Raw genomic sequence first — 12126 nt, forward strand, 5'->3', positions numbered from 1 at the left:
ATTTAGGGAAAAAAAGCAATAAATACTTTATCATAGCAGAGTGCAACCTTGTAAAACCAATATCAAAATTTAATCAAATAATTATTTTTTTCATTCAATTCTCAATATTCTCAAAACAATAAGTTGATTCAGAAAAAAATGATCTGGCTACTTGAAATATTAAATTAAGCCCAACTAAATATTTGACGCTTATATTTAATTAGTATAGTTAATCCCACCAACTTAATTAATATGTGAAAGATAATATGTTTTACATATTATATAATTAATTAAGTCATACAAGAAAACCTTTTGGTGGAATATTTACCCTATAAATCAAACAAATTCATTTCAAAGCAATATTTGAATTAGATACAAACATTGCTTTGAAATTGAACATAACATGCTCTTACCAAAATGTCCACATTGAATGTCCATTATTTTGGCCAATAATCATCGTCTGTTATCGACATGTAATATTTATTTGTGTTAAAAAGTTAATTAATATAATTTACAAAAGGTTAGCATTTAAAAATATATTCAACTTCTGAACCCCATAATCATATATCTTGGTGAGGTAACAACTTAGTTTTTTTAGCTTTCACCAAAATCTTAAAAATAAAAAGTAGATATATTTGATGTGGTAAATTGTATCCAACCTTAAGCACCTCCAAAACTAAAGAAGCCCCATCACCTAGCCTATTGATTTATGAAATAAATAAGTTGCTCGGTTTGCATGTATGTATTCTTCAAGGAGAATTATAATAACAAACAAATGAAAATGGGCCGATTTTTTTATTTATATCCAAAAAATAAATCAAATTACAAAAAATAACCACTTCGGCGTTGAATTTTGAAAACTACCCAATCCGGTTACTAGATAACCGGATTTTTTTTTTCCGGTTACCCAATTCCCAGATTAGTGAAATGGGTCCGGTTATTGGATAACCAGAAATGTGAAATGGGTCCGGTTATTGGTTAACCGGAAATGAGCAAAATATTTGGTATGGTATATGTCCGGTTAATGGTGCACCGGTTTTGTTTTTTTTTTTTTTTTTTAAAACAGAAATTTTTTATTTTTTTTTTTTTTTTGTATTAAAATATTAGAAATGTTGAATATATTTCTTTGAAAATAGATGGAATACAATATAATTTGATTTATTAGAAAGACTGTAACAAATAACCCGGATCAATATTTTTTAGATCGGATTTTTCGCGGCTGTAAGAAAAATTAATATATTTCTTTATGTGTTATTGGAAAAAAAAAATGTTTAGATTCCGAGTTATTGATCCCGGTTCAAAAGTCACTTCTATGTAATCTAGAAAATATTATGATCTTTCTAGTACATTTAATTTATTAAAAGTTGTATCTATTTTGAGAATTGTTTTTGAATAACAATCATTAAATAAATTAAAGTTTTTGTTTTTTTTTTTCAAAATAGATATAACTTTTAATAAATTAAATGTAATATTTTCGACGGTTGATGATTTCACCAGCATTTTCCTCTATGGAATGACGCGTGTCTTTCATTACTTCTCCATTTCATTGACGCGTGTCTTTCATTATTTCTTCATTCATTGACAAGTGGGCAACTTCTCTCTACTGTAATTAGTTTCTTCTGGTTTTTTACATAACTCCCCACTGTCTTCTCCATCTTTGGCTGCTCACCCAAAAATTGTCCCTTTTCCCTCCGCTAAAAATAGATTTCTCTTTCTCCGTCTCTCTTCTCTATTTTGCTCGCCGTCAACCATCTCCGCTGAACTTTCTTCTTCCGTCGCCGCTTGCTTTTGCCGCTCTTTTCGGTCTACGTGTCATGAGGAGTTTCTCTGGAAGAAGAAGGTTACTTTTCTTTGGCGTTCTCCCTTTCTTTACAAGACAGATTTGATTGCTTTCGTTGCTTTAGTTAGTTCGTTTGCTTAAAAATCATTTGATGTCTGTTAATCTTTTGTTCTAATTTTTTTTTGAATGAATTATTGCCTCATTCATATCTATCGGAGAGCGGCCATACATTTTCCCCGTTCTATTTTGTGTTTTTTTCCCTGCACAATTCGACTCTCAATGAATAATCTAATCACACGAAGAAAAAACCTACATAGTGACGATCTGGTGAAATTAACGGAGAAAGTCTTTTATCGGAAAGGGGAAGGGGTGCCGTGCCGTTCACTCTATTTTCGAAATTTGTTTTCCATAAATTTATAATGTAAAATTATTTTCTGCAATTTTATCCTAATTTCTTCCTTTCTATGTTCAATGTGCATTATCTCATAGGATCTAGGCTAAAAAAGATGGCGCCAAATCCTTCCATTAAGAGATAATTCAAAGAAGTTGAAACTACAATCCTACCCCTAATTTCCATTTCTCGAGGTAACCAAACTATTCAAATTCTCAGGTTTTGTATCATATTGTGACATGCATGCATGTGTTGTTACTAATTAATTTGGTACCAATTGCATCAATATGCATTAACAAGAAGTTTTGTACCATACTGTGACAACTCCTAAAAAATTGCATCAATATGCATCAATACACTTTACATTTTTTGTTCCTCGGTTTCTGAAGTTGTTATTCTTACCTACACATTGATGCAATTTTTTTGTTAAAGGGTATTGTACATTATTTATTGAGCTGTTACAAATTGAAATGAGAAGGCTACCTAGGGGTTGAATCATATAGATCATGACTTGCTGAACATTTTCATATAAAGAACACAAAATTTGGTGTAGCCAGTTAGCGGAAACTGATGTTCAAAGTTTAGAAGTTCAGAAAAACAGAAAAAATTGCAATTTGCTTTTACCAGAAAATCGAGTCAACTTGATGTTTTGAAACGTTGATGAAATCCTGTAGGTTATGCCTTAAATCCTCAAAATTTATATCCTATAGAACAAACAACAAAGAATAATCTGGATAAACTTCAAATTCAAATGACAACCCGCCGGTAAAGAGAAATTCAAATCCCTAAGTGGTACCCGACATTGATCCTGAACTGCTGTGCTGATGATACGAAGTTGGATGGAAATCAGTGAAATAAAATTCCTAAAAATATGATTTTAGATCACCCGTTAACATTCAAGAAATCAAAGAATAAGAAATGACAAAGCAAGACCACCAAAATCCATAGTATAGAGAACCAACTGTGTTATGGATTGAAACAGGCATTTTCCCTTTGATCCAGAACCTAAAATTTGACATAAACACTCAAGAACCAATGTACTACAAGCCTATGAACATAAAATGATAGGTTGTGTAAAAGAAATTTGAAGAAATTGTGAAAAAAGAGTATCAGCCTGATGACCGCATAAAAGCCAAAACAAACCGATATTAATCCTTATTGACTTCATAAAAATTCCTCTTTATGCACTCACATTTTTTAATTCTTTGTTTTTTCCTTCTTCTGCAGCTTAACATCTGTCTTTGCCAATACATATGCAACACCTTCGCTTTGTCTACACCTATTAAGGTCTCTTTCTAACCTTTTTTTATTTCAGAAAATATGTTATCGAAACTAATAAGAAAGCTTAGTGTCGTTTTCCAAAACTGTTGCAAATGCTCATTTATATATATCTTTATGAAGTTATAATATATTTTTTTAGCAATCCATTAAATATTGCTGTAGTTAGAGATGAGAACTATAGTTTATTTCATGGATTTCAGTTACTGCTGACCTAGGTTATTATCAATCCCTTTAAAAAATATAGCTCTTTAGTTAGTAATGAGTTCCTCAAATTATTTTCTCAATTTTACTTACGCTGATTTAGGCTATTACCAATTTTTATTGACATTATAATTTTTTAGTTACAAATCAGCACATCACTTAATTTGTTGAGTCTTACTTGACACCAGTCTAGGTTATGAGTGAAAAGGATAGAAACGAGTTTAAAAAGGTTGACATAAGGAGAGGAAAAAGAGTATGCCGAAACTCTCTGGCTAGGCCAAGAAGATGTGTGGAAGCACATTCATCATGCTCTTTCAGTCACGACATAGAACAATCATACGCCGTTCTTGATTAATTAGGAATGCCATAACAAAGATCTATATCAAGACAACTTCTGATAGGTAATGTTACAATTTATTATAAATTAAAACACTAAGAACACAACAACCTTTGTATTTCAATGTAACCCAATAGGGCTTCTTCTCCATATGGATTCTTCGACAAAAATAATGTTATAGTTCAATATTTTAGAATGTTCAAAGAGCACTTATTGAAGTAACTATAAGAATCCAAGTGCGACTATCTATGTGGATTCTTTTAGCATACCCCACAATCCCTCATGAACGAAAAAGGGTATCAAAAACAGTGACCAAATAAAAATAAAATTATTAGAACTTTAGCATCATTATAGAATAACAAACAGATTCATGTCCAAAAGTATTGTACTTCTAATTTTGTTCCAAAATGAACTGAACTTGGTTCACATTATTTGTTGTTATATTTTACTGTTGTTTGTTTTTCTAATTGATTATTTATTTGTTCAAACAGGAGATTAAGCGATGCTTCAATTATCACTGTTTCTTGCAATAAAGGTATCCACAATGCTTAAATGATTAAAGTTTTATTTGAGGTTTTAAAGGTCAGATACCTGACACCTCGCCAATTTGTGAAGAAACTATCCCAAGAGCTTAGAGTTAAGTGATGTTGTTGCAGGTACCGGCTCATTTTCTCTTTATATCTCTTTACAACTGGTACATTAGATTTTTCCGTACCAGCAATATGTTTTATTATGGTATCAACATCATTTGTTAATTAATACATATCTTTAAATTACTTCTCAAATAATAATGAAAATGAATGGATATAAATTCATTATTAAAATTGTTTTTTCTTATTCACAACATTTCAATTATACATCAATCTTTCTTTATTTGATTTTTTTTGCCTTCTTTATTTGCTTTGTTCACTCATATATCTATCCAATTAGAAACAAATAACTGCAATATGGTCCTAATTGGCAGAACTGATTTACCTACTGACTGACAGTCTTAGCTCTCAGGGCTCATTTAACAAAGCATCAAGTAATGAGATCAGCATAGTGTTATGATTTAACAATTTTCTTTTAATAATAACATTTTCAGTGATGTCTATTGAGCTGGTCATTGGAGCTATTGTTGCTGGTAATATTGTTGTACTGAAACTATCAGAGATTGCTCCTGCTACGTCAGAAGTGATAGATGTTGTATATAAGTTTTACCAGAGTATGTGAATAGCTGTTGCATAAAAGCAGTATAAGGGGGGTGTGCCTGAAACTAAAACACTCATGGAATAGAAGTGGGATCTTATACCCACTTAAGACTACAAATTGTACAGCTCTTGTAGCATCCAAACAGAACTATGTCACATCTATGTAATTTATTAACTTTTGTTGTACAATTTTTATTATGCATGTTTTATAACAACTCATTCATTATTATTATGCATAAAAAATATTTTATACACTTTTGACTCCGTATTGGAAAAAATTACCGAAGCGTAGCGAGGCCTCTGGCTAGTTGTTTATAATGTTATTAATAAATCCGTTGAATGCGGTCGTTACTGTGGATCCATAAATATATTCACATTGACAGAAACTTGTCAATTATATTGAGGAGTTAGGCCGGGGTGCTATGGATAGCATAGTGGCCTCTATGCTACGGCTCAATATTCGAGTTTTCAAAATCCAAACGGTCGATCCGAACCGTTCATCTTATTCTCCATATTAATATTTGCTTGGAGACCAAATTTTATAATTTTCTGAATTTTTTTACTATTTATTAAGCCACTTTGAAAATCACTAATCCAACGGTTTTACTGTTTTGTGCAGCCACCGTTGGATCAACAATTTTGTAAAATACTTAATAAATAGTAAAAAAAATTCAGAAAAATGTAAAATTTGGTCTCCAAGCAGATATTAATATGGAGAATAAGATGAACGGTTCAGATCGACCGTTTGGATTTTGAAAACTCGAATATTGAGCCGTAGCATAGAGGCCACTATGCTATCCATAGCACCCCAGCCTAACTCTTATATTGAGATTCCTAATATATTGGAGAGGGATAAGAGTACATGCACTTAGTCCATTTGACAATGATTTGTGTGTTTGAAAACTCCACATGGAGCAAACCCGCAGTACAGTTGGTACTTCGGTACTAATGCTAATTCCCTTCTAAAAGTACCACTTCAAGTTTTCAACTAATTTTTTTTTTTTTTTGCCCCTGTACAGTGTACTACTAACCCTTCGTGTAGTACGGCTTTAATCTACTACAAAAATTTCCCACACTATAAGGAGATGCACGTCAGAAACAGGCAAGCCAAATTAACAAACAATCGAAAGCTAAGAAATTGGCAGCGGAGGTTTTTTTTTTTTTTTTTTTATTTTCCTTTTCAACAAATAACAGCCCTTTGTTTGAACATACTTGTGTACCAGTTTAGTTCAATTTGTGGGGCGATGGTTAGAGAGGCGACAATGATGGTACCGGTAGAGGTGGAAGGGGCATGCAGAGGAGTGCATATTTTGTGCAATTTTAAGAAAGCACTTGAATCTATGCTCCTATGTTTGCCCCCTCCACTCTTGCCGCTACACTTCTCCTTAGCAATTGCATTTGGATCTAACGGTAAGATTTTATCTCTCTACTTAACAATTGAACACGTCAATCAATGGATAATTGATTTGGAAATATTACGTTTTGTATATTCATTGTTATTTTATGTATTGCGATGAAATAAGTAATTCATTTTGTCGCGTATATAATTAGCGCTTTCGTTTCCTAGCTGCAATGCTGGATCTCGTAAATTTAAACCATAAATCTTTAAAAATATATATATATATATATATATATATATATATAGCGGGACGCCATACTGGCGTTCCACTTAACTCTTTTTTTTTCTTACTTTTTTTCGATTTTCTAGATGGTATGGCATCTCACTTTATGTCTTTATTTTTGTGGGGGCTGGATATGGTATGACACTCCGCAGAGACACCATATCATATATTTATTTTCTCATTTTTGAAATTTCTTCATGTCTTTTTTCATTTAAATTTTTTTTTCTATTTATCATGAATAAAAATTCCCCTTTTTTTAAGATTAGTGGCTTTAATGCCTACTAACAATTTGATTGATAAAAAATATAATTATAACGGGTCAAATGACTCTAATTCCTAGATATGCTTCTTTATTTTCTCGAAATCGTCTAATTTACTCTAATCGTCCTTAATTACCCTTTAAATTCCTAAATCTACCTTTTTACTATATCTACTCTTCTAATTCTATATACATACACTCATAATCACTCTAATACCATAATCTCCATCTCGCTCCACGACCAGATCTGCTTTTTCAACTAATAGTATTGGAAAGTATAAGTCAAAATATTATTTTTTATCAAGTATCCAATTAGTCAATGGGTTTAATTATAATTAACTATTTAAATCTGATTCGATGTTTTTCTGCCCCTCTAACGAAAATTCTTAATCCACTTCTGAATAATATGCTTCGAAAATGTTTTCTTTAATAGAAAACATTAAAAGCAATCTTCTTTTTCCTGGTTATTAATTTTAATAATCATGAAAAATAACTATAGATTATAAAGAGCAAGAAAGCATATTAATTATTATACACTATTTCATATGAATAGCAAACATGTAAATATAAAAATAAAAAAATATTCAATGATCTCATTATTAGAAAAATATCAATCACTAATTAAACCATATCAAGTGTCATGTTGTGTAAAATTGTTTGACCGAAATTAGTTCTAACTAACTAAATTACAATCTCACATAAGTACATAACAACATTGAATCCTAAATTAGTTCTAATTGACTATATTACAAATTGTTTGACCAAGTCAGAGATGATTATCCAAAATTTATTTGTCTGCTCTATGCAGTGTTTTAATATTCGGTTTATATGCGATATGCAGAAAGTCACTGTATATGCGGATTTTTATGCGAACTAATATATGCGGATTTTAAATGAGAATTTATATATATATAAACAAGTATACGGTAATATGTGGTATAAACCATTGTTAATATATTCTAAACTTGTATTTTTATCACTGTTAATATACTCTAAACCGATAATATGTGGTATAAATTGTTGTTAATATACTCTAAACCGGTAATATGCTCTAAACCACATATTCGGACAGAATATAAATTTTCTATTCGAATTGCAACTGAATAGGAATATTCAACTAAATATTCGACCGAATAAACCGAATATTACTACACTAGCTCTATGTATCCCTACAATCTCATTATTCTTCAAATTTATAAGATAAATAATTTTTATCCAGAACAACTCTATAATAACAAAATTCAATAGTATCTTTCAAGCAAGGTTTATGCTCTTTCATTTAAAACACCTCTCGGACATGTTCAAAACTTCAAATTTCTACATAATAAGATACATCATATTAATCATATTACAAATTTCAGTTTAAACTCGAGATAGAAACTGTTAGTTTACAATGATACATTATCTTGTTTATCCACTTACACAGATTTAATGGAGCTTCAATTTAAATATTATCTTTCTCCAAATCTACAGACACCCCACAATTTCCTCTCCAGATTTGTCTCGTCTCAAATGAAATGGCACATAATGGAATCACTAATTGCAATTACTTGGAAGTTATACTATACAAGTAGCTTAATTATTTTCTTATGCTAGTGAGCAATGTTGACCGATAATATAGTTTTGCAATGACGCAAACTTTTGGTTTTCTCAAATATCCTAATTAATTAATGAAAATATATTTGCTATAATCTATATTACCCACTTGTAAATGCCTTCTAAAAATTTAGGTAGCAATAAAACCTATTGATCGAGTTATGTCTGCGTATAAAACCCACTACTATTTAAGGTGCAATAGAAAGAAAAGAAAAAAAAAAAGGCAGAGTAACATGATATCTCTATTTTTCACCTAATAACCAAATTGAAACTTTTAGTTCGCATGACCAAATTAACTTGCATGTAAATGTTATCAATCCTCAACACAAATGGATGCATGTATATCATGACGAAGTCATGGTTAATTATACAAAATATTTATATATTTCCACCTGATTCATGGTTAATTACAAAAAAAATTTCAACATTTCTCACAATTATTAACCCAAAATTTTTATAGTTAGCACCCCAATAATTCGAAATTAAACAACCACCATCCAAAACCTCAAATTTCAGTTATTACCACCCACGCGCCCTCAGTCCGCGAACTAAATTTTTTGGTGCGCGTACTGGGGAAGCGCACCAAATTTTTTTGTTTTTTTATTTTTTATTTTTTTGGTGCGCACCCTCAGGTAGTGTACTTTTTCAGTTCTGTTATGAATTGTTTGAAAGTTTTAGACAAAAAAATTTTATGTTCTGTGTATAACTTGTAGTATAAAACGTTCATCGAATTGGGCGTATAATTTGTAGCACTTTGTGCACCAACTTATTTAGTACAAAACACTGCTCGGATTGTGTGTATAATTTGTAGTAATTTTTAGTTCAAATTTAGTCCAAAATTTTATTTGTTAAACAAGTGCGTTTTATTTTCTACAATTTCACCGTCAAATTTTGTGTATATATAATTATAAATACCACATAACAAAATAGAATAGAACAGAAAAAAAATATTTAGTTCAAAAATTTCAAATAATTCATAACATAACTAAAAAAAAAAAAAATTGGGTGCGCACCGTGGGTTTTGAGTGTTTTGAGTGGTGGTTGTTTAATTTGGATTAATTGAGGTGCTAACTAAAAAATTTTGGATTATTAACTATTGCAAAGTTGAATCACTAGAACGTCAGTTTCAAATAAAAATATACATACAAATGACTAAAAATAAAATATTAGAAACAATAAAAGGATCAACATAGAGAAGAAGGTTTGCAATTAAACAAAATGCTGGTAATTGAAAGTAAAGAACAATATCATGACCAAACTTCACTGCTCGCTGCATTTTTCGCCACTCCTCTCTGGTTCATCAACTCATGCACCTGATAAACCCCATCCCATTTACCAGCTTCTGCGAGACTATTAGAAAATGCCATATATGCCCCCGGCCTCTTATTTTTGCTCAACCTAAGAACCTCTCTAGCCGCTAATTTCGCCATTTCAACATCACCATGTATCCTACATGCACTAAGTAATGCTGCCCATACATCAATGCCAGGTTTCATTTCCATCCCTTTAATGAGATCATAAGCTTCGTTTAATGACCCGTTTCGACCTAACATATCTACCATGCATGAGTAATGTTCCATTTTGGGTTTAAGAGAGTATCTTTGCTCCATGTTTTCGAAAATTTCTCGTCCTTTTGATACTAGCCCATTGTGACCACAAGCTGATAAAACAGTTAATAGTGTAGTGTGGTTTGGCTGCACGTGCACATCTGTAGTCATTTTATCGAACAGGTTAAGGGCATCATATGGTTGCCCGTTTCGGCCATATCCATCTATCATCGAAGTCCACGAAATCACATTTTTGCCCCTCAATCTGTCGAATATTTTTCTTGCTTCTTCTACACTCCCACACTTGGAATAGAAGTCTATGAGTGCACTTGCCACTTTCACTTGAGAAAATAAATTCTCTTTAATAATTTGGCAATGCACTTGAGATCCAAAATCCAAATCTGACAAGAGAGAACAAGCACCTAAAACACTAACAAAACTCGCAATATTTGGTCTAAAACCAACACTCTGCATGCTTTTGTATATTTTCAGTGAATTCTCAGCTCTTTCGGTCAACTTGCTGTAGCCTTCAATCATGGCGTTATAAATAATTACATCTTTCTCTGTTATTTCATCAAACAACTCTTGTGCATGTTCATATAACCCTTCGTTCAGATAACCCACAATAAGTGAAGTAGCAAACACTACACTCCTGGTAGGCGCAGTATCAAACAGGAACCGTGCATAATTTGTTTTACCAAACTTCACATAAGAGTCTAGTAATGCCAATAGAAGCACATCATCTGGTTCAAAATGAAATTTGACCATGTGTGCATGCACTTGTCGCGTGAAATTTAACAAATTCAATAGACTAGACATTTTAATAACCATTGATAAAGTGAACCGGTCTGGCCTCTGGTTAGAAAACGTAAGCCTCCTTACGAGCTCTAATGATTCATTAACTAGACCTTGCTTGGAATAACCAGAAATTAGATAGCTGAACGCTGCAATAGTTGGTTCAGGCATTCTATCAAGCACCTTGCGGGCATTGTACAAGGATCCCGATTTGATATGCAAAACTAGGAGCTTTATAAATAATGTGGTGTTGGGTTTCAATCCCGATTTAACAATCTGAGAATGGATGGTTTGTGCTGATTTGGGGGAATTTGAATTGATGTAGTATTGAAGAATCGAAGCAAGGAGACCTTGATTGGAGAAAACGAAGCAAGAAGCAAGGAGACCTTGCATTGGCTGTTGTGGTTTTGTTGGAGAAAACGAAGAACAATAATACCTTGATTGCATAATCCGAGCCATGTATCATTTCCTTGATCCTTTGAGAGATCTATATTTTCTTTGATTTATAGCAGTTTTGAATAAGTTGGATTTGAATATGTAAATTAGTATGAAACAGAACCTTATTAGTAAGATGGCTTTCGGCGGGTAAAGGTTTTAACAGAGTAGGTTTGCCTTCAAGCAGGGCATAAACCATCTACAGCGCTCTTTACATTCTATAGTTCGTGCGCTGCATGAAGCTAAAACTACTCCGTTAAATTCTTTACCCGCTTCCAGGGCTGTGTAACGCCGCTTGGAATTGAAGATTCAAGCCTAGATATTGGGCTAAATAAGTATGGCCCAAATTCAGTTACTGGGCCTGATTTGTAATTGAAACTTTGGACAAAAAGATAACTCTTTAGCCTTTTATATATCTCAACTCGGTTAATACTTAATAATATGAATTTAGATCCGCTGCAATACCCGACCGTGTAGATGAGATCTGAGCCGTCCATTTTATTTCGACACAAATCTTAAATAGATAATTGATTTCGTCTGGCTATGAGTATTCTATACAAACAGGGAATTTAAGAGTTTGAGATCAAAATGAGTTTTATGTCTGATCGAAACCGTTTGATGACTTTCATACCAAACATCAATTGTACAAAACATTATAAAGAATAATAGCAATTTTGGTCAAAGAAATAAATCTTTAGCCTTTCAATCTCAAC

The 12126-nt window shown here is 32.0% G+C and overlaps 1 protein-coding gene and 1 long non-coding RNA gene across 3 annotated transcripts; one reads left to right on the forward strand and one right to left on the reverse strand.

The window, feature by feature from the left end:
* Positions 1–1637: 1637 nt before the first annotated feature.
* On the forward strand, positions 1638–5407 carry LOC144552940 (uncharacterized). Of its 2 annotated transcripts, XR_013511277.1 has the most exons (6): positions 1638–1819; positions 2249–2344; positions 3378–3437; positions 3826–4033; positions 4461–4625; positions 5054–5407. It is a non-coding gene; the product is annotated as an uncharacterized LOC144552940 (long non-coding RNA). The 2 variants fall into 2 exon arrangements; XR_013511276.1 differs by lacking the exon at positions 1638–1819 and having other exon boundaries at positions 1976–2344.
* Positions 5408–9730: 4323 nt separating this feature from the next.
* LOC144552604 (Tetratricopeptide repeat (TPR)-like superfamily protein) lies at positions 9731–11593 on the reverse strand. Its single transcript, XM_078300593.1, has one exon. The coding sequence runs from the start codon at positions 11435–11437 to the stop codon at positions 9884–9886; it is 1554 nt and encodes a 517-aa protein (XP_078156719.1). The 5' UTR covers positions 11438–11593; the 3' UTR covers positions 9731–9883.
* Positions 11594–12126: the final 533 nt, after the last annotated feature.

The sequence above is a fragment of the Carex rostrata genome, chromosome 4 (assembly GCF_964058835.1).
Source record: "Carex rostrata chromosome 4, lpCarRost1.2, whole genome shotgun sequence".
In the NCBI taxonomy this organism is placed as follows: domain Eukaryota; kingdom Viridiplantae; phylum Streptophyta; class Magnoliopsida; order Poales; family Cyperaceae; genus Carex; species Carex rostrata.